General features: G+C 43.5%; 2 protein-coding genes across 15 annotated transcripts in view; one reads left to right on the top strand and one right to left on the bottom strand.

Moving 5' to 3' along the window:
- Window positions 1-4245, bottom strand: part of ZBED4 (zinc finger BED-type containing 4) — a 34213-nt gene extending 29968 nt beyond the window's left edge. For both annotated transcript variants that reach the window (XM_075599816.1, XM_075599818.1), the window contains exon 1: window positions 3823-4245. The gene's annotated coding sequence lies outside the window, so the exon portion shown is untranslated. The remainder of the gene's footprint in view (window positions 1-3822) is intronic.
- BRD1 (bromodomain containing 1) overlaps window positions 3805-23407 on the top strand; it is a 59615-nt gene continuing 40012 nt past the window's right edge. For 5 of the 13 annotated variants that reach the window (XM_075599811.1, XM_075599810.1, XM_075599809.1 and 2 more), the window contains exons 1-2: window positions 3806-4010; window positions 7529-8623. In XM_075599811.1, coding sequence (XP_075455926.1) covers window positions 8481-8623 — 143 coding nt within the window. In that variant the 5' untranslated portion in view covers window positions 3806-4010; window positions 7529-8480. Of the gene's footprint in view, window positions 4011-6524; window positions 8624-19631; window positions 19978-20579; window positions 20657-23407 lie in introns of those variants that run through there. The other 8 variants (XM_075599804.1, XM_075599807.1, XM_075599805.1 and 5 more) reach the window with 4 other exon arrangements.

Raw genomic sequence — 23407 nt, 5'->3', positions numbered from 1 at the left:
TGTAGTGCCTGTTACCATTCTTCTATTCCCAATTCCTTTGCAGTTCATACACCACACCAATTTTAGTGGATTTTTCCACTATAATCTATGACCGAGGTGAGCGGCGGTTGCAGAGGCCCCATGCTTTCCCCCAAGGCATATAATTAAATGTCGGGGGATCGTGTGAGGCCTCTGCAACGTCCCTTACCTTGTCTTCAGGGACAAGTCGCCATGGCAACGCGGCGTCATTTCACGTGACCCAGCGCTGCAGACAAGGTAAGGAGAGGGGGGTTGGGGGGGAGAGCAGGCGGAGGGTGGGGGGGAGCCGCGGGTAAAGTTTGCGCACCCCTGATCTGTGAGACGATCTACGACACAAACACCTTAAAATCACTACTTCATTAGGTCAGAAGAAAAATTATACTTGTCACTTTTTTAGCATTAACAAAAAATGCTATCATTTGGAACGGCCCAGAACACATCAAAATAGAAACTATTCAACAGCAGTAGCCCTCAAAACAGGTAGCTCTCAAAACAAACGTAGAACAATGTTTCACAAGAAACGGAGGGAGGTTTACAGAAGAACATAAATGCAGCAATTTTTTCCCCAGTAGAGATTTATTGTACAAAAATAATGTCCTTAAAGCTATGTAATGTAAAAGAAAAAAAAGACAGATAAATCACTCAGTCCTAGGAGTTTCTAAACGTCAACAGATAAATACAAAACCCATTTCTTGCTAGTCTCGTTTTTCCACAAGAATTAGGAAAAAGGTAAAATCTCAAACAGAACCATACCTTTATAAATCACGTTTGACTTATTACTTCTTGCTTGTATACGCTTCTAAATTGAATACAGATAATGTGTTTTTCCTTTTGATAAAAATGTGCATCACAAATTCCTTAATATTGTCGTGAAAATCTCATTGCCCAACCCTGCACTAAATATTTAACAAAACAGGCAAATATATGTACTAACCGATTTTTTAAACGTTGATTTGACAAACTTTTGTTTAGTTTTATAGATTACCAATCCTTTACTGGTTATGCACTTTATTAACCCATGCTGTGATGGAAAGCAGTGTAATATGACGGGTATACGCTTATAGGCTCCCATGTTAAAATAGATAAGGAAAGTGACACACTGCGAGTGCTCATTTGCATGTCATTACCCAAAATCCCTGGCTGCAGTTGAAGCATTGTATGGTAAGGCTGCGTCCACATTGACCGCACTTGGTTAGGTCAGCACAATCAATTTAAGTCTGTCCGGCCACGCCAACGCAGCACGTGCGCGCCCGTACGCTCGCGGGTGCTGGGCGCTTGCCGAGACAAATTAAATTGACTGAGGCGCGCTGAGGGGTCACATGACCTCAGCCAATCAGCGCCAGTCACTGTTTCGGCCACGCCCCCCGCTCACTGGAAAAGTTGCAGAACACTCCAAACGATCATGCTTGGAGAGTTGGTGACGTCACCACTCGCAAGCATGCGCACGGTCCACGGCACGGGGGACGCAGCCTTAGAGATAATGGGGAAAGGCAGGGTTGCTGATCTGTCAGACATGCAAATGCACCACAAGTGCTATGTTTATTTGCTGCAAACGTAGCAAGCAAATTCCAGAATTATATTTTCTCCTCCCAGAAACTCCTAGCATCATCCTCACGTTTATTTGCACTCCTTTTGTAAGTTTGGGCAATAACACCTTTCGACTTGAATTTTAGCTTAATCTAATTTTATTGTGTGATGTTTTTCTATCCCATGCATTAGGGAATTTCAGACAGATGGCTCTTCCACTTCGTAAGGTTTAAAGACTATAAGCAATTGCACCGTCAACAAGCCTATGCAGCTTCTAATGTGTCGGAAACAGCCACAAAACGATTGCGTTAAAGGTGAAAGGGTTAAAGATTAAAGGACAAATCCCCACCCATAGCGGTCATTTCCTCTCAAAAGACCTGGATAGTGACCTAGCTGAACATAAAGATGTCTCCTGAGCAGTGTGTTCCCACCCCCTGAACAAGACAAACAAAAGAAGAGGCCTTGGCTGGGATCAGACAGAAACACTGGGTGCATACCTGGTCTAGCCAACACGAATCAGACCCAACAGACATACTGTGTGCAGCTACAAATATAAAAAGGTTGTGTGACTAAATATGGGATGTACACTTGTTTAAGCTGTGCTTGTACAGTCACCTCTACACAATGTATATGAAGAGTGTGTGGTTAGCAACTATGCCCATGTGTTGTGGTTGTGTTGTGGGGGTCAGACATTTCTTTTTCAGTTAAGCAAGTCCATTGAAGGCATCAAATAAAAAGTCAGTTTAACAGAGCAATTCCTCCTAGGACCAGAGAACTAATGCATCTGCTATGTTTAAGGGGTTACATGGAGCCAATTTTACATTTTACGAAAATCTGACACCTAAAAGTATTTTTCAATATTTGTTTACGTTACTTTGTAAACAATGTGAGCCGAGACCTGGGAGAGGTTAATATTACTCTAGCTACTCCCTTTTGTCTGATGTCAGTCAGTGTGTGTTGAGCAAGTGCCTACACAACAAAAGCCCCCTTCTCACCAGTCCCCTTATCTTTATTGGCTCTCATAAGGACAAGGTGAGGTAAAGGTAAAGAAAATACTTGATTGCCAAACAGCTCCTCAACACAGAGGCCGAGAGGAAATTCAGCATGTAAATAATGTTCAAATAAAAATTAAAGCAGACAAATATTTGCTACGAATATGGTTTTATGTGCATAGACAAGTTCTTTGTAAATGGTTCTCTGTCCAGTCCCCTGAGATTGCACCTTTAACAGGTCTGACACCACTCATCCCCATGTGAGTGCAAAACAAGTAGCTGTGTGGTGATGCTGTGTTAAATTTGTTGTTTTGTGATGTGTTATTAGCTACTGTCTAAATGAATAGCAGCTCATCTGTATGTCAGTAAGTGGTTTGTGTAAATATATGTGTGTGCCAGTGATTGAATAGTCATTATATTGTTACATATTAGTGCATGGTTGTGGGGTGTGTAAAGTGTTGTGTGCCAGTGCATAGTTTAATTGTGTATGTGTGCCGAGTGTATTTATTTATCAAATGTTTTACCAGGAAGTAATACATTGAGTTACCTCTCGTATGTATGTCCAGTTATGTACTAGTGCAAGGTTATACTGTTTATCTCGTGGGCGCAAAAAGCAACATACCTGTGCATGGCTGTACAAAGTGTAATGGTGTGACTGTCAATGTGTGGTTGTGGTCTGTTCTTGCATGCAATGCATATGTGCGCCATGGTGTGCAAGTGCATGTTATCAATGCTGTGCAAACTGTACTTGTGTATCAATGTTGCAGTGCTGTGTGTAGTTGTGGTGCTGCGCGCACTGTAATCATGTCAGTACAGATCTGTGTGGCAGTGATACTGTTCACACTGTAGTTTTGTGCTGTAATTGTGTATATGTGTGTCAGTACGCCGATCTGTAGTGTGTGTGTGTCAGATTGTGTCTCCGCAGGCCTTGCTCTCCCTCCCCCAATATGTAGTATGTGTGTCATGTGTCTCCGCATGCCTGGCTCTCGCTCCCCCGATCTTTAGTGTGTGTGACAAGTTGTGTCTCCGCAAGCCTGGCTCTCACTCCCCCGGTGTGTGTGTGTGTGTGTCAGGTTGTGTCTCCGCAGGCCTGCTGTGTATGTGTGTCTCCGCAAGCCCGTCTCTCCCTCCCCCGGTGTGTGTGTGTGTCAGGTTGTGTCTCTGCAGGCCTGGCTGTGTATATGTATGTGTTTGTCTCCGCAGGCCTGGATCCCCCGCCTCACACCGGAACTCACGCCTCCCGGGCACACACACAGAGCCTCGCGAGCAGCTGCCCCGCACTCACCTGAGGCCGTCGGGTCTCGCGGTCAGCGCCCCGCAGCCGCGCGCTGGTTACAGGCCGAGCAGCCGCCGCTCTCCCCCCATTCATCAGTTTGATGCTTTGTCTGCCCGCCCGTTCCCGCGACGCTCCGTCCGACGGCGAGATGAGATGGGGGGACGCGGCCTGCGCGCTGCTACGTCACCGAGTCAAAGGTACTCAAAATGGCCGCTTCTCAGGCGCCTTCGCCGTCCGTTGCAGGGCGTGTGAGTTTAGCAGGGGGGCAGAGTCCTCCGATGGCAACAGAGCCACGGGCTCGCTGGATCCCCCTCCCCTCTGCTTCACACATGGACCCGCCCGTGTGCGAGCACTTTGCTTTGGCAGATGGCTGTCGCTCACCACAGGGGTTTCCGGGACACTGACGGGCTGGGGCGGCCACTAGTGAGCGAAGGACAGGGCGACAGTCACACGCTCCCCCGGCCTCAGGACCTCTGCTTGTGTGGGACCGAGGCACCTCAAGTGCTTAAACCGCGTTAGTGCCAAGTGTTGCAACCCCCTCCCTATAGAGCTCAGGTCATTCAACTCTCAGATCCAAGCTGCCACATGATCCGGGCCGACAATACACGGGGGGGGGGGGGGGGTGGCCCGGCCCAACAGTGACTGGCTCTGATTGGTCATGTGACCCCTCAGCGCGCCTCAAATTCAATTGAATCTGTCTCGGCAAGCACCCAGCGACCGCGAGCGTATGTGTGCGCCGCATGTGTGGCCGGACAGATTTAAATTGTGCTGATAGCACCAAGCCCGGTAAGCAGCATTGTGGGAGCAGCCTTGGGCTGCGGTCCCAGTGACTGCTACAGGCGTGCGCTGTGCGTTCAACCTCCGCCCCCCCAAGTCAGGCCGGTCCTAGTTAGTACCCTGTTGCGCACCTTTCCCCTGCGGTGCGCGACAGGTTTTCAGGCAGGCTGTGAAATTTAAACTCAGACTTTGCGATGGAGGCGTGGCCACGCCCCCGCCGGCGGTTCAGCCAATGAGGGCGAACCAGTTGCGGGATGTCATGGCCACGCCCCCACAAACCCACCGCCACACCCCCTCCCGTCGCAAACGTTCCCTCTCCCATCAGACCGCAGATCGTGGTGTAGCGCTGTGCACGCACCGCCCCCCCACCCGCCTGGCGCACGTGCCACAGTGCTGACTGGGGACTCACCCTAAGGCTGCGGCCCCGCTGGCGCTGACCACGCTCATGCTTGAGAGCGTTTACGTCACCAGCTTTCCAAGCATGAGAGCCGGGTGTCCTGTCTATTTTGCAAGCGCACGCGTGGGGGCATGTTGAGCGCGCTTCAAACTCTTTTTTTTTTGCGCCAACTTGGGAGAGCGTGCGTGGGGACGGGACAATTTAAATTGCAGGAACTAAACATGGCAAGCCCCTCACGCTCAGCGCTAGCGTGGACGCAGCCTAAGGCCTCGGCCAAGCTTCCCGCTGAGGCTCAGGGAAAGCGGGTGCTTTCCCTGGCCTTGCGGGTGCTTTCCCTGCACGCCGTCAGGCGGCGGGCCAGTGACGTCACGGAGCTGGTTCGCCCTTATTGGGCGAACCGCTCACGTGACTGGCCCTGCGCTCCGGCAAGCGGGGAAATAAATTTCTCTAAGACCTACGCTTCCGCGCGCTTGCGGAAGCGAAGGCGAGCCCCTACTAAAGCCGCTCTAATGGCAGCTTTAGGGGCTCAGTGCTGAGCGGAAGCGCGCCTCAGCACGCCTACGCCAGCAAGCAACCACCATGGATGAGGCCTTATACACGTAACAATCATAACATCTAATGGGAATAAGCGCTTCAAACATAAAACAATAAGAAAAGGAGTCCCTGCCACAAAGAGCTTACTATCTGAGTAATACAGATGTTAAGTGGTTTATGACACCTCACTTTTCCTTTACATTGTGTGTATCTGATTAGATATAAATAGGGTGACCACATTTGTCCCGGCAAAAACCGGGACAAATGTCACGCATGTGCTAACGACGCTTCCCGGCTGCTCGTGCGCATACGCGATCGGAGCTTGCCGGTCGCACATGCGCAAGAGAGGCCGGCAAGTGGCGATCGCGCATGCGCATGAGCAGCCGGGAAGTGCGCGGTTGACACTCACCAGGGGGATGCGGGACAGAGCCCGAAAAACCTGTCCGTCTGGTCACCCTAGATATAAACTGCACAAAACAACTCCATCTGCCATCCCCCTCACAAGGCCCAAACTGTTTCACCCTTCATTACATATTTCATTATTTTGGAGAAATGTTATTGAAAAGTATATTTAGATTATCTTGCATGATATGTATATTTTTATATAGTGCTGACAATGTATGCAGTGCTTTACAATGGAGACTTTACAGTACATGGAATTCTAAGGCCATGATTATACAGGAAAACGCACACCTGAAAAACAACTTAAAAAAAAAAAAACAATAGCAGTGCACATACCTGTTGCGGCGTGCGCGCCACGTGGAGCCGCAGGGCGGCTGTCTCCTTGCGCGATCTACAGATTTGTTCTTGGCTGGTGACGGCCGCGTCACGTGAGCTGTTCCAGCCAATGAGGGTGAATCGCTCACAGCCACGCCTCCTTGCCTGCTCTCCACCGGCTCCCTGGTATAATCACTATGCTGCTCGGCGGCAGCGCTCGGTGACGTCATAGAACAGCGCTGCCGCCTTGCAGCATTTGGTATAATTGAGCCCTAATACAGTAAGTGCAGCAAACAGAATCCCTGACCAGGAGAGCGTACAATCAAAATGATTTTTTATTTCATATAACAAAGTCCTGGCCACTGTATTTTGGATCTGTGATTGCACGATTCCCTCAGTTCCTATCTTGTCTGTGATAAAAGCAATGCATTATAATAACTTTATTTCATATGGCGCTTTCTCCAAATAGGACTCAAATCGCTTCACAATTACAGTATGGTGTGCGCTATGCAGGTATTTTACAGACACCGTCCAGTTTACAATCCATGTTGTGATATACTGGATAATCTATTATATGTGTGATTGTGCTTTTCCGTTAGGGTTTTTGACCTGCATTTGCAAGGCTACAATATTAAAACCCATTTCATTATGGAACCACCATTGAAAATTGTAGGCAGTATTTATATGGCAATAGGTTTTGAGTAGTTGTTGGGTTGTAGTTTTCTGTATGTTTAAAAATATATATCTTTTTCACCTTCTGCAGATGTTGCTAAATGTGTTTGTGACTAGTAGGTGCAGTTCATTCACAATTTAGCTGCCCACAACAACCCGCAAATGGGTGTACAGTAGAAGTACCTGCAAAGACAAGCTCCTGATCATTATTTCAATGCATTGTCTGGTTTTTATAGTTAAGGTGGCATCAAGCAAGCATTACAAAATCCAGTAAAATAGAGGCTGAAAATCGCTACATACGCATAACATGTAATTAATTATACCAGAGATCAAACAATAAGATGAATGTACAGGGAAGCTTATGATTGAAGGAAAACGTGATTTGGGTTTGTTTACTAGGGACCATAAAGTGTGATCCAGACCTGTCCGTTTCACTCATTTTTAATGGATCACACTTATTCAGACATGATCACTTCTTACTAGTTGCCTTATTGACTTCAATTAAGTCTTACTGTAATCAGAACTTTTCCAGTAAAATTTGATTTTGTGAATCAGTATCTGCAAATATCACTGATTTGGGTTCCTAAAATAATTTATTCCACTAATCTTTTCTTGCAGCCATGATGAAAAATGGAGATTCTGATTTGTAAGGTTGTGTTATGCTGGCATAAGTAGCATCGTGTAAAGAATACCAAAAGAGCCATGAAAACCAGGAGGAAAATGGTCAACAAAATAAGTTCGAGTAGTAGGCCTATGTGACTTTTTATTTTTACTTATATAGAACAGTGTTTGTCAACCAGGGTTCCCTGTAATTTTAAAATTGTACCAAATACAGGAGAATTTACAATGCATCTGATCTCAGACACGCTGTTAGAGAAAGTTGGGGTTCCTCAGAATTTCACACCGGGTTCCTTACCCCAAAAAAGGTTGGAAACCACTGATCTAGAATTTGCAGTCTAGCCACAGACTAACCCAATACTGCCCAACAAAATCAGGACAAAAGCCAGAGCATTTTTATATACCAATACCTTGATTTGTAGAAAAGTACTAACACCACTTTATATTTGGAAGTTTTAAGCACATATTTATTTTAATGACAAAACCATTTGACATAATTTATAATGTTTAAACAACACCAGCTTTACAATTACCACTGCATTCCCATTTAATAGCATATAAATATTTAAAATTGATGCAACACATTGGACAATATGGAGCCATTTTGTGTTTGTTTCAGAATTTGAGAGAAACTGATCATTTCTAAACATGAGGAAAAGCAGGACAAGTACTTTTCTCTGCAGCCCCTAATAGGAGCAGAGAATTATCTCCAGCCCACATTATTTTCCAGCACCACATTTGAAGTACGTTTTCTGTGCATGGCAGCCAAGGATTGGCCGATCAGGAACTCGGCTGTGTAGCAGGTGTGACAATCAGTGCATCCCTTTAAAAATTGGGACAGAAAATAGGACAAACTTAGGAGCCCCCTGAGGAAACTGCATTTCCAGCAGTGAAAAGCGTAGGGCGCTTGGAGAGCTGTATCCAGATAGCACCGTGTAGTCCTTCTACACCGATGGACAACCGCAGAAGTGACGATCGAGGAGCTGGCAGAGATGATTGCTGGAGAGCAGAGTGGAGCACGAGGAGAACCACACCCAAAGAAGGCTCGGGGACCTTTATACTCAACTCACTAAAGGCTTTTAATCACCTACACTTGTGAGTTTTTTTACTTACTTTTATCAGTAAATGGCTTTACGCTATGTTCTCTTTTTATCTTTTTTTATTTCTTTCCATATGTGCTGAGGATCTCTTCTCTGTTATGGAATAAGTGACGTCATCTACCGCAAAGAGGGCTCTGACCCATATAATCATATCGCTGTTTTTTCTCGCCTGAAATGATCACATTGGATACTTTTTGCACAGTGTGAACATTTGGAGCTGCGTTTTAGGGAGGGGCTGGAAAATATATTCATGAAATTTAGTGAGATAAGAGGGAGTAAGGTAATTTGTGCTTAAGTTTCTGTATTGTTGCATATCTATATTACTAGCCTGCATTTGCCAAAACACAGGGGAAGATTCATTAAGGCCTATATATACAAACAGCACTACCCTCTTGGCAAGTAGCAAAGAATCGTAAAGATGAGAATCAGTGCAGGTGAACATGAGGAATCCCTAATTCCTCCAACAATGGTATACAGAATTAAACCAGTTATCCACACCACTCTAAGGCTCTGCTTATAGTGCCGGCGACACGACGTTGCGTCAAAACAAATGCATTGTCGCCGTCGTTGGTGTTTTTAGTGCAGGCAACGTCGCGACCAAGCAACAGTGCTACCAAAAATCTGGTAGTCACTTATTTGATTTTTTCAGCGACGGTCTCCCCTTGTGGCCAATCAGAGAGCTTCTCCGTCCCTCTGCCTTCCCCCTTTCTAACGTCACTGGTCTTGTAGCCAGCGACGTTGCCTAAACTTAAATTAAAACCATCGCAATAGCGATAGGTGACTTCATCGGTCGCGCCACCGGCAGTACAAGCTCAGCCCAACAGTAACCACCTCACTGGGGTAACGAAGAACCCTTAAATAAATAAATACTAGTATTCAAAATTAAAAGAGTTTAGTTAACAACACATCTAGAATAAAGCTGTACAATGATAACAGGTGGAAAGTACAACATATCCAGTATACAATCTGTGGTATAAACCTTAATACATAATAGTGTGCCTAAAATGTACACAAACAGAGAGCCATCAGTACACAATCTGTAGTGCAACACTCACAGCATAGTTATATGTCTAAGTTATAGCGTTACCCCCCTATTATATTTGCTGTTTGTGTTCCCATAGGTCTGTAGTGTTTTCTCCCTCTGTGTTAGTCTTGTACTCCACATTATTTTCTGTACCATTTATTGGTGATTTGCTGTATACTATATATTTTGTTTGTGCCTTTCTCTTAATGTTCTGTTTTTTAGGTGGTGGATGTACACTGCGTTTCTGTTGGTATATTTAATTGCTTTCAGCTACCTTATATTATACTTTGATTTATTTTAGTGTTCCTTTACACTGTTTCATCAGCATTCTCCTGTATGCTCTGGGTAGTTACTCTTGCAGCAGTTATGCTAATTATAGCTAGTTCTTCTGTGTATAACTTAGACTTATAACTATGCTGTGAGTGTTGCTCTACAGATTGTGTACATTTTAGGCACTTCTATTGCATCTCGGTTGTTTCATTTCAAATCTATTGTGGTGGCGTACAGAGCCAAAATTATGAAAATTGTGTCAGTGTCTAATTATTTCCGGACCCAACTGTATATCTTTTATTTACAGTATAAAGCACCATTCACGTACATAGCGCTTCACAGCAGTAATACACTTGATAATCATATAAATAACAAATAAAACAATGGGAAGAAGTGCTTTCAGAGATAAAAGTGACATTTAGGACCATGTTCAGGAAAGGGATTCCCTTTTGTTTTTCATCGTTATATATTTCTCGCTGAATACCCATGAAATATGGCACAATTGTAGGTCTGTTATTTAGATTAACACTATAAAAAGCACAATGTAGACACGTTGTTAACTAAATTGGTGTCACTGTATTATGTCATCAAGTACTTGATACATGGCATTAGGTTCATGTTCATCAAACAAAAAATAGGAGTTTTTCCTTCTTGCTCGTAAATGTGTTAAACTGGTGTAATGTAATCTGAAACACTAAACTTACTATACAATTTTCATGAACATTTGAGCAATTATAGGTCTGTCAAGGTAGATTACATTTCAGAATTATTTGATAATCTAATAAGTATTAATTGGGATTGATTGGTGACAGCATGATGACCTCATTAATTGCATAGTTACAAAATGGTGTTTAGAGAAGAAGATAAGCACGTTATAAAGTGTTTGAGACAGAGCAAGAATTATGTTCCAAAATGTTTACATTTGTTTCCTGATAAAGGATACTCACTTAGAGGACTGAAAAGACTAATTCGTAAAACTATTTATTGTTCAGGAGTGGGAGGCGCTGGATCAACGCATTATAGATTTAGGCAATCAGACAGTGTCGTTCTCGTCTTTGGGCATGCATTTCAGCGCGAGTCGGACATTTTGAACGCAAATTTTATAGTAATCTTAGTGTTTCAAATTACATTACAACAGTTCAACACATTTATGAGGGAATGTTAAATGATCATGAACCTACCGCAGTGTATATGGTACTTGTTGACATAATACAGCGACATCAATTTAGTTAACATCTGTGGATTGTCTACATTGCGCTTACCCTTTTTTTCTCATTAGACGGGTTTTATTTGTTTAATGGTTTGATTCCGTTACATCACATTCAGGTGTGCTTTGTACTGTTTTCTATATCTATATATTTGCCATTTATCTGCATTTGCAGTAATCCTTGAGAAAGCGCGACTACAGCGTAAAACACGTGGGAGGAGGCTCTCTGCTCTGAGACAGCTATATTTTTATATGTCTCAATAAAGCTTTTTTGCGTTTTCGTTATCATCTCGGTTCCCGTGGTCAACACTAGAGTCTAGGCGCAAAGTTCACCTTTCCTGTCTTGCCTTTAAATTCTTCATGGGCAAGCTACCCAGCTACCTGAACAAGCTCCTCACCCCTACCACTTGCAGCACTTATCACCTGAGATCAGACTCCAAAAGACTGTTCATGGTCCCAACGCTCAACAAAGTATCCGGACGTTCCTCCTTCTCCTACCGTGCACCCCAAAACTGGAACAACCTACCAGAGACTCTCACATCCACCACCAGTTTAAGTTCTTTCAAATCTAAGGCTGTCTCACATTTTAATCTGGTCTGTAACTGTTTCATAAGCCCATAATATATATTTTCTTTAACTGTGCACGCAATGTCTTGTATATAATGTATACCCTGCTCATTTATGTAACTGTATTTGTAACCATGTATTATTTGTTTTACTCTGTGCCCAGGACATACTTGAAAACGAGAGGTAACTCTCAATGTATTACTTCCTGGTAAAATATTTTTATAAATAAATAAAATAAAATGCAGGGCTCGACAAATTGTAAAAAATGTCACTCGTCCGAAAAAAAAGGCACTTGCGCCAACCAATCCCCCCCCCCAATTTTTTTTTATTAACTCCCACTGTCGGGTGCTTACCAGCGGTGTCACCTGGCATTCTCTTGCAACTTTCGTGTCTCCACCTCCCGTGAAAAAGGCTGCCATGAACAACGTGAAGCCGCGCAGCCATTTTCATGGGATTTGCACGGGGAGACACAGGACTTGAAGGAGAATGCCGGGAGACGCCGCACCCCACCGCCGGGAGACGCCGCACCCCACCGCCGGTAAGCACTGTGCTCCGTGGACATAAACTCTTAAGGACTGTAAAGTATATCTGCTCCATTTCTGCCCTGAAATTGAGGTATTTTGCTGCATCATATATGTCAGCGAGCCAATTCATGGTATTGTATTGTTCGTTTGGATTGTGGGAACAAGTGCTGCTTATACACCTTGCTATTAGTATTTATAGTGTTTTGCATATGTTCTGGATACCATCCACCTATATTGAGGGTTATTTTTCTATGTCTGCTTGTTTAGTACAGGCTTGACCTATGCATTTTTCTGTTTGTCCACTGTTTTAACAATTCAAAATGACTTAGACCGTCCGGTCTTGATTTCAGCAGGGAACGTTTCATTTTGTCCCTGCTTGTAAGGATTCTGCTCGATCCATGCCGGGTTTTGCTGCCAGTATTTGTTTTCCAGGCTGCCTGCCCTTTGTACTCTATTTTGGCCATTTTGGTTACTGGCAGCCTGCTATGTAAGGCTGCACTACCTGGTGGGAGTCGCGAGCAAAGTTCTGTGTTTCTGCAGCTCCTGTCGGTCTTTGCGGTCGCCCTTTCCGTTACTTGTATGGATTCCTTGTTACTGACCCTGAACCGTGATCCTGACCTCACTGCCTGCCTCCTGCCCTGACCTTTTGCCTGTCCCCTGGACTCCGCACCATTGCCGCCAGCCCTGACCTCTGCTTCCATACCGACCACGAATACTCTAACAGGACTCTTTCCCAGGGCTCTGATCGGTTTGTTTACATCCCTACCTCAGCCCTGCGGGTCCGCCTCCTGATTTGAGACGAGCACCGTCATACTGCTTATGCAAATGACCTATATGGAGCCAATGTTAACACTTAAGACTTGAATGGCCAACCTAACCCTTAGAAGATTTCGGGTAAAATCCGCCAAATTGCTAGTGTCCCAAAGTTCCTTGCCGCAGTCTCATCCAATCATGGAAACATGTGAATGACAAGAAAAAAAGGCATACAAAACACCAATGGTGCACCTTTGATAATACTAGAAGTAAGATGTAAAAAAAAAACCAGATGTAGATAAGGTTGGGTGAAAAAGGGATGTTTGAAGACATTGGAAGGGTAATAAAACGGTGACAAGGGGCATCATCTTCCCCCTCCATGCTGTTCCTTGTCACCGTTTTATTACCCTTCCAATGTCTTCAAACATCCCTTTCTCACCCAACCTTATCTACATCTGGGTTTTTTTCCCCCTGCTTTCGCCACAGATTCCTTTGTAAATCAGTATTGCTGACCGGAGGAAGAGAGGAGAACTCTCGAAAGCTTGTCCCATGACATAAATTGTTAGTCCAAATAAAAAAGGTATCAGCTAATACTGAAGTACTCATTTATTCTGCACTATATAGTTTTTAGGGTCAAGATTAGTGTTAGCATTACGGGTTAAGGTTAGTGGTTTCTCTAATGCGGCATCATTTCACGCCACGTTGCCATGGAAACATGTCAACCGAAGCTGGGTAAGTGAGCCATGCCCTCCAGTTTGTGCACCCCTGTCCTAGACCATGTATGGTGGGGGAGAGTCTGATTGTGCGTGGAAGTGAATTACAGAGTTAGGGTGCAGCACTGAGTGTCTTGGAGGTGGGAGTGAGAGAAACTAATAAGTGAAATGGAGAGATTTAAATCAAGAACAGAAGGTAGACTGTGTGTGGGAGTGTACCTGGGAATTAGGTTAGAGATATGGATTGGGTAATGTATAACTTTCAATTTGAGCAGAAGAGTCTTGAATTTGATTGCAGTGTATGGGTAGCCAGTGTTGTGATTTGCATAATGGTGCAGCAGAGAAGGAGCGATTAGTGAGGTAAATGAGCCTGGCAGCAGCATTTAGAATGAATAGGAGAGAGATGGCAGAGAGGAAACCAACGAGAAGCAGGTTACAGCAATCCAGTCGGGATATAATGAGTGCGTGAGTAAGAGTTTTGGTGGATTGTTCCATGAGGAAGGGACGTATTTTAGCAATATTGCGGACATGAAAACAACATTATTTGGAGAGGTACTGAATGTGTGGGATGAAGGCGAGGGTAAAATCATCCATTGCAAGTGAGAAATCCGGTATAGTTGCAGAGTTAGGATTGAAAATAAGATCTATATATATATATCGTAGAATAACCATCTGTCTGTCGCACTGTATCCCCTGCTAACCGGTCATGTTGTACATCTGTGTAAAGCTCTTGACAAGTAAGTAATTTCAAGGAAAATTGTTTGATACTATTTTGGCAAAAGTTCAGGGACAAGACTAGAAAAATGTAATCTTTGCTCTTCGAGCTCAGGCGGTGTTTATTCCATTGCCTCCCTCCTGAAGTCTCAAAAATTACATAATGGTTTACATTAAAAAAAAAAAAAAAAAAAAAGGGACTTGATCACTAATAAATTCTTCAGGCTACAGGCCATTTGCCTTTATATCACCTGTGGTCACATGCATTACATTCTGTGCGTGTGCATTTGGCGGTGCTAGTGAAGGTATTTTAGGATTACGGTAAATGGTGAAAGTAGTACAAATAAATGCAGCCGAGTAGAGTGGGGTCCATTGTAAATCTGTATGTAGGATTAACATATATCTAGGGTCAGAATTTGAGAAAGCCGTAAGGGATACTATTACAGAGTTTCTTTCTATTATAAAAGTTTTTTTTTTTTTTTTAATTTTGAAAATATTTTAGGGGGTACAGAAAGAGAAAGGATTGGAGGGGAGGGAGATGGAATGGGTTTTTATTTTATTAAAACTTACTTTTTTAATAAAAAAAAAAAATAGAAAAAACTATGTATGATATTAGGCATTGGGTGCATAAGAGACTACTTCCAGTTTTTGATATCCATATGTTCTGTGGGTGCAGATGTACCAGGCAAGCATAAATGAATCTCAATTAGCCTCAACAAATTAGAGCATGGACTATTTTTTCACCTATTAGTACTGTATTTAAAAGATGAAAGCACTCCTTTACTGGTGGATGCACATTGTTCTTTTGATGCATGGTTTGTTTGTTTTTAGGCAAGAACATAGCTACAAAGAGCAAACATTGGGGAAAATAATGCCTAACCACATGCAAAGAGTCTGCACATCATTCAATCTCTTACCAAAAGCTTTGATCAAAAAAGTAATAAGCGTAGTGCAAAGCAATACAATAGCAATAACATGAATACAAAATGTAAGAATGAAAAGGTTCCTTCCTATTCATTATTATTATTTTTGTATATTTTGTGCATGCTCATCCAGCAGTTTGTAATTATCAATCACAAATTGCCATTTTCCTATTAATCCAGAATGTAGATCAGCTTCACCGAAACTGTTTTCCAGAGTCAAGTATGAAATGCATGAATTGTAAAATGTATCAACTACTGTAAATTTCAACTTTGCCCAATCTACTTCATCTCTTCACTTTCAATGTAGCAAATAAATCAATTGCTGAAGTTGTTGGCCTTTTTTTCCCTTCAATTTCATTCAACAGCTTCAAAGATTACACCTCACAGGAGATGTTCCTTCAATTGCAAGGAGAGTTTGGTTGAACATGTGTAGCTGACTGTGAGCAAACCACAAATGGATTTCTCCATAAGGATTCCTGAATAATGCTTGAAACAATGTTGAACATTGTTCTTTTCAAAATACATTCAGAACATTTGAAAATACGTAATTGTGCAAATTACTGGAATAAATGTGTTTATGTACTGAAAAACTTTTTTTTTTTTTTTGGTATTCCAAATGGACTGTTTTGCAAAGGTGTATTTCATAATGTATGTGAACAAATACTACTTCCTCAACGTATCAGTTTGAATGCAGTTGGATACTATGTTGGTGTCAAAGATTTGCTTAACTTCACATACTCTGACATTGAACACAAAACTCATTTTGCAATAATTTAGACTAGTCTTTTTTTGTTCTCTTACCTCATAATTCCTTCCTAGATAGATGTATTATGCCTTTTTTGGAGGAGAGGCCTTTTTTTGATGACGTCCATTTACACATATTTATATACCTGTTCTTTTGAACCAAAACTTTCCACTTCCCTCTCCCCTATGTCACTGTAGCCCATATTAAAGTGTTGCACCCTTTAGTGCATATTTAAATGAATGGGGATTAAAACATGGTAAAGCTTTTACTAAAGGGTGTTTATGGGTCTGTGTGCGCTTATACCATAGGGGTTTTTTTTCAGGTTAGTATTGCATGCACCATAATATATAATTTATTCGTCAATTATGTATTTTGTGGCAACAAATTCTATGTATCGTGAAAAATGAATAGGTGTCCTTTTATTAATTGTTAAACAAAAAGAAACAGCTACTGCTCAGCTAAATTAGGATTTATATAAGGGGTGCACGTTGGGATAAAAACTGGTAGCAAGAAATTGAAAAAGTAATCCCTATAGTGCATGCACACAGCCTTTATAATAGAATTCTGTATTATCAACTATAAGAGATAGAAATCCATCTCCACTCATATATACTTTTATTAATTAGCACAAAATTGTTAAACCTATTTCAACATATAGTGTGTCACTACAATCCTGTATATAAACACAGATTGACAATAAATTGCCACTTTCAGGTCAGAAGTAAAAATTATCATATGCTTTATATAGCAAGTAAGCTTGTATAGCAGGGGAAAATGGTTAAGTGATAAATGTGAATTATTAAACCAAAGTAAATGCAGTGAGGTGTTAATCGTGCTAATAGGAATATATATCCACAGAGTGTTCAGATCTGTGATTAAATGTGTGCAAAATATACCATATAATGAACCAGATTTCCCTGGTAACAAAAATAAGCATTTGATAATCGCCTGTGGCGATCCCTGTTTCTATAGGGTCCCCAAATTATATTTATACTTTGTAATTTGTATACCGATAGTTGCTTCAAAATAGACTATTGATATAATCGTGCGTCCAGTGCAGCTCTTTTGTATAATAGTTTAGTACCCGGATTTAAACATGTCCCAGTGGATAGCTTATATAAAATTGCTTAATAGCAATAATGGAAAACCTCTACATATATGTATATACTGTGCTGTTATGGCTTTGATGGTATTCCCTTCCGTCACCATATATAATATGTCCAGCATCAGGTTTTGATACCTATATATGTGTGTAAAGAGGTTATTCAAACCCACGGGTTCAATGCTGGCTAGGTGTTTGCAAAATATCTTATCTCCCTTTAGGGTAGCCTATGCATTCGCTTCCCGTGGTTGTTGTATCTAAGCCACCTTGGTTATTATCTTCCAGAGTGAATGAGAGCAGATTTCTAGCTACTAGTGGATTCCTCATCGGTCCACATCTTTTTTTAACTAGCTAGAGAATACAAAGTATCGTGTGGCAATTGACTAGCGACCTGCGTCGCCGTTGCGCTACAAACTAGATGACTGTGATGTCATCATCACCCAAATGGGTAAGTGACGGTTTGATTCCTCCACTATACCACTATTGCACTCCTATATACTCTGGACTTTGGCCATTTGAGCTTGCATTTTTGCTGTATATCTGTGTTCTGATTACTGGGTGCTGCTCCGGTGGTCGGGGATAGGGTTAAAGGAAGTACCTTATGGTCCATACAGACCTGAGGGAATGGGCCTGAGGAAGGGGTTCTCCCCAAAACGTTGCCCCCCTTATTACCCCCCCCCTTTCATCGCTTGTGTATTTCCCCCACTCTCACCACTTTTCTGTTTTTGTCTACCCTACTCCCTGACCCTTTGTATCATTACCCTTACCCCTGTATTAGGAGGGTCCTTATTCCCGCTGGTGTCGTCATCACTCCAAAGTGTAGTTATCTTGTGCTTATATAGCCGCTCTTCCCCCCCTGATTGCAGATCAGGTCCCCTAAAGTGTTCTGGGGTCTGGCTATATGTTTCTGTGTGGTGCATACCTGCTGGCAACAGGAGGGCCTGAGTCTCCCGCGATGACATGGGGGACAACAGGAACAGGTTACTGGGGTGAATGCTTTCGTCCTTATTCAATGGTGCAGCGCCTCCATCTATAGTAAGTCCCAGGAATGTGGGGTGGCAGCTTTACCACAGAGATTCCCCACAGGGATGAGAGATTCCAGTGTCACATAAGATTCTCTTTAAAACCAGCAGACTCTTTATTCTCTGAGCAGCAGCAGACAGGTACAGGGATGCACAGTCCACTAACTGTTCTCCCTTGTGATGATCCCCGCCGCCACTCTGGACCAAAGGGCATCCAGAGTGGGGCTAGCTCTTCCCTCACCCCCTAAGCAGGGTGAGAGGTATTTGGTCCACCTCACTAACTCTACTCATGAGCTGCTCACTCCTAACACTAACTCACTATCACTACACTGTCAGACTGACAGAGCACACCTAAATAGGAAATGCACTGCTCTTTTATGATCTCAGCAGGCACCGCCCCTGTGTCTCTTGCTTTGACACAGGGTCAGGTGACCTACCTCCACCACTCAGGGCAAGTGCTTGAAGTGGGGGAAACCCATGATAATTCCTGGCAACCTGCCCTTACCAGGGATTATACCAGGAGGAGGATAGAACTATAGCCCCATTTCTTACCAGGGCTACACTTACATTAAATTGTTTATTCTTTTGGCATTTAACCAGTTTTCATCATTTTTTCTATAGTCAGTGAGTGCTGGGACTTTAGTTATATTTTGACTGTTGATGCTAAAATAGTTCCTTCACAAGCAGGTGCATAAACCTAGAATACAACCAAAGAATAAATACTAAAAGTGAACAGTGTCCAAGGTTCTTATACTAATTCTATTAACAGTTAATTATTTATAAACTTACAAAACGGAACAAACGTGAACCAACTGGAAGACAGTTGTAAAATTGGGACACGAGGTAAACTTATCTGTAATGATACATACACAAAACCTTAATAAATCCATAACGCAAGTGACCAGAGTTGGACTATGGGTATGCATGGGGGGGTGTATCCAAATAAATCCGTACACATCTATTTTATTCATAATATGATCTTTGCATGTCGTAAATTGAACGTTATTGTGGAGCTTTTACTGCGGGTCACTTGCTTAGAAGCTGCACTATCTCACATTAACATACTGTAGCAAGTACAGTGTACCCATTTGTATATGCTAGGTGCTGGAGGGTGTGGGGGTGCTGATTAGCTCATGAATGAGATGTCTGATTAAGCCTACAATTATGATACGAGTAAGTATGACAACGGTGGTATTGACCGATGTTAAAGAGGGCATGACCGATGTTAAAGAGGGCAACTGTACAAAACGGAGAACAGACGCTTGCTTTCGCAGGCATAGCCATTGCATTGAGGTCTGTTTGTGTACAGATGGTGCATGCGCCTTTCTTCGCCATTATGTCACCATGGCAACTAGCCATGCTGTGCTCTCTGACTGGCTGCTTTGCCTCACTCATCATGGCGGCGCGCAGTTGCCGTGACGTAGCTGCGTGCCATTGAGCGGAGAGGGGCGGCACGCGCTCTGGTGAAACCGCATTGTTTGTTTCAAAGGAGGAATCTGGGCCGAGCCGCGGCCGCCGTGCGGAAACCCGGAGGCGAGCTAGGTCGGCGCTACGGAGCGTAGGGGGAGGGGAGGCCCTCGGATGATTCCCGGACCTCCCTTCCTTTTCCAAACGGCTGGGTCGGGGAGGGGAGCCCGGGCTGCGAGCACTAGGAAGCGGCGAAGCCTCTGGCGATCGGGGTGCCGTGGTGTGTTGCAGCTGTAGCCGCCGTCAGAGGGAAGATCGGATGAGCGATCGCCATTAACTGCCAGCGAACCTGTCAGCCGCCCTCTCTCCAGCCAGCAGGTACCGTCTGATCGCAATCGCTTTCTCCGGAGTCCCGAAGCTGGTGATCGCGGCCCTCCTGGCTGCGCACATCGGACCTCCTCCCCCGTCACCTGCCGGCGCCAGGGAAGGAGGATCGCTCCTTGTTTCGCCTGTGTGTGTACACTGTGCTTTGTGCGGTTGTTTTGTTAGACGCCATGTTTGTGGATACTGGCCGAATCGGCGACTTGGGGCAGAGCTAAAAGTCGCGGAAAGTGGTGAACGGGGGGGTGGCGGCGGGACAGCCCAGCGGGCCCCTCTACCCCGGTCCTGTAACGGCTACCCATTGATTTGAACGGGCCCGGGAAAGTGTTTGGTGCAGTGACGTCACGGTGCTGGGGGTGGGGGGGGGGGGGTGGGAGAGACCCTTCCCTGCTCCTGGGGAGCCAGTGCTGTGCTTGGGAGACCCCCTCAGATACAGGAGGAAGTAGTACTGTACAGCATTTGTTAGTATGTGTGTGCAGCTTTTGAACCTCCAAATGTGCACATGAGGAAGGGAGTACTGTGGCCTGACAGTTGTTTTAGAGTTGCTGTATTATGTAACTTTTAACAGTGCTGTAAACTTTCTCCATCTACGTGAGCAGGTTGGGCGTTAGGACATCTGTAGTGTTGCAAACTTTGGAAGTCAACTGAACAGTGCAGCAGTACTTTTTCATTGAAGGTATGCAATCTGCTGTATGTAATTGACTGCTCTGGGTCTTGAATGTAAAAGCTTCAACTGTACATGTTATCTGTATGTGCTGAAATGGTGTAAAGCCGAGGTTTACATTTTATATTGTGTGGTGTAAACAGGGTTACATAGTATTGGTATACTTGACTCATCTTCTTGCTGTGTATTGCAGACTTCACTGGCACCAACTGGGTGAAACAGTGCATGCTGTTATAGTGTACAAGAAATGGATACACAAGTGGGCCCAAGCTACTCCTCCACTAACCTGCAACCCACAAGCTCACTGTGCCGTGTCCCATTCTGTTGTCATGTCAGCAAAGCACGCCAGGCATCAGTTGATCCCACCCTCCAAAACTTTCCGAGTTGCAATAAGCCTGCACTTCCAGCGCCGCCTGTCTTAAACCTTTGTTACCCTTAAGAGGCTGGCACTAACATTTGTTTACATTTGCTTTATAGAACACACCTTTTTGCCTTTCTAGAGTCCAGTTGCATCGCCGCTTGCACTACCCATTCTCTACCTACCCGACCCTCTTCCCTAAATATAAGAATCACTTTTAATATCAGGACCACTATACAGTTCTCATAAATGAAGTTATATTTTGAGGGTCACACAATTTCCTTATCGGGTAGAGGGAAGGAAGCAGCCTGGCCTTTTGCAGCAGCATGGCACTGCATTAAAGCTTTCTGCACACAAACCAGTCCCCGTGATCACTGTTTTGTTCCACCCTCCCCCTTCCTTTCCTCACATCTTCCTTACCACTATTTTGCATGTAGTGTGCATGCTTGGCCACTCACTGTGAGATTGCTCACTCCTCCCTCTGTGTGCAGTTAAAAAAAAAAAAATAGCAAGGGCTCATGTGCCATCAGTTTTCATAGAGTTTTTTTTGTTTGTTTTGAACAGCCTTTTTCTAAAGCTTCATTCAGTCGGGATTAAGCAGGTTGTACGTCTGGTGAGGGAAGTCCAGAGCCAGTATCTTGCTTAAGGACAGCTGTTGTTATTGGAAATCAAATGCATTTATACATTCTCATAACTTCATTTTGCGCAGAAAGCTCCCGTGTTTCACATTGTAGTTGTTTGCATTTTTTTTAGGTAAACTCCAATTTTGTAAGCAGATGGCAATATGTAAGGGCCCTATAGGTATCGCACAGCTGCCGTCACTGAATTCTTAATGAATTGTCTTTATTCTGTAGTACATACAGGCATCATTTGCCTTTATTTTGAATGGAACATTGCTCTAAAGCAGATTATAATTTGAAATGCATCACTGCAGCTTATTCAAAACTCAAAGATCAATGGTAGAGTACAGATCTAAACACTTGATGGTTGTTCTGTTATCTTGTCCCTTTGTTGGTTGTTTGGTAGCGGGAAGCAACAATAGTTATTTTACATCCTTTACTCCTACTATTTTATAATTGGTTTTTATTAATAGTAGATTAGTTGGTATCTGAAATGTTGTCCCCTTTTTAGTTTGCACAAGACAGTTTTTCTCATTCTGACTGGAAATGAATGGAAACAGAGCATGTTGGTTATCTTTCTACTGGACACATTTGTGATGACAGCTTTGGACTTTTCAACTTTCTATGGTGACACATTAGATGTGTTAAGATGCCATGCAAACTATGTTTGAGATCCTCGTTTAAGAAAAGCAAATTAAGTATATGTGAGTTTTAAAATATGCCTTGCTCTCGGCTATATCATCCTGGGTGGCCTTCTGCCGACTTAAACTTAACATGGCAAAAACAGAGCTCCTCATACGTCCTCCCAAACCTGGCCCTATTTCCTCCTTCCACATTACTGTTGGAAGTACTATCATGCACCCAGTAGCTTAAGCACACTGCGTAGGTGTCTCACTCGACTCCTCACATTCAAAAGGTAGCAAAATTCACAATATTACCAAGATACACCCTTTCCTCTGTTGCTTGACTGCAAAACTCTCACACAGACCCTCATTCTCTACCGTCTCGACTACTGTAACCTTCTGCTGTCCGGCCGTCCTGCCTCCCACCTGTAACCCCTACAATTTAACCTAAACGCTGCTGCCAGAATCACTGTACTATTTCCTAAATCTGTCTCGGCGTCTCCCCTGCTGAAATCCCTCTCCTGGCTTCCTATCAAATCCCGTATCACACACTCAATTCTCCTCACTTTTAAAGCTTTACACTCTTCTGCTCATCCTTACATCTCAGCCCTAATTTCTTGCTATACACCATCCCGACTCTTGCGTTCTGCTCGAAGATGTCTTCTCTGTTCTCATTATCTAATGCCCTCTTTATATGATTGTCACGTATATTACTACTGTGAAGCGCTATGTACATTAATTGCGCTATATAAATCAAGACATACATACATACATGCATACATTGTGTGAACCCGTTGCCCTGTAAATGCTGTTCATAGCCTTCCTTTTGAGACTGACATATATTTTCTTGTAGGTGAGCAAAGTAGAGGCCCAGATACACACGAGTACTAAACGTTAGCATGCCTTTACTCCCAATCATTTGAATGGGAGTTAAGTCGTGCTAAAGCTTGGCATACTTTTGTGGAACTGGGCATTGGAGTTTAATGATTGTAATTTGTGGGACTGCAGTGTCATTATTACAGCTTCGGTCATGTGCATTGCTGCTCTAAATTCCTTGTATGAGCCTTTATTTAAGTATGGTTAAAAGGGCATTCCTGTCTAAGGCTGTGGCCCTGCTAGCGCTGGGCGCGCGGTGCTTGCCGCTTTTAGTTACATAAATGTA

The sequence above is a fragment of the Ascaphus truei genome, chromosome 5 (genome assembly GCF_040206685.1).
Source record: "Ascaphus truei isolate aAscTru1 chromosome 5, aAscTru1.hap1, whole genome shotgun sequence".
In the NCBI taxonomy this organism is placed as follows: Eukaryota; Metazoa; Chordata; class Amphibia; order Anura; family Ascaphidae; genus Ascaphus; species Ascaphus truei.
Note: the sequence above shows the minus strand (reverse complement) of the source record. Positions and strands in the feature narration are given on the sequence as shown.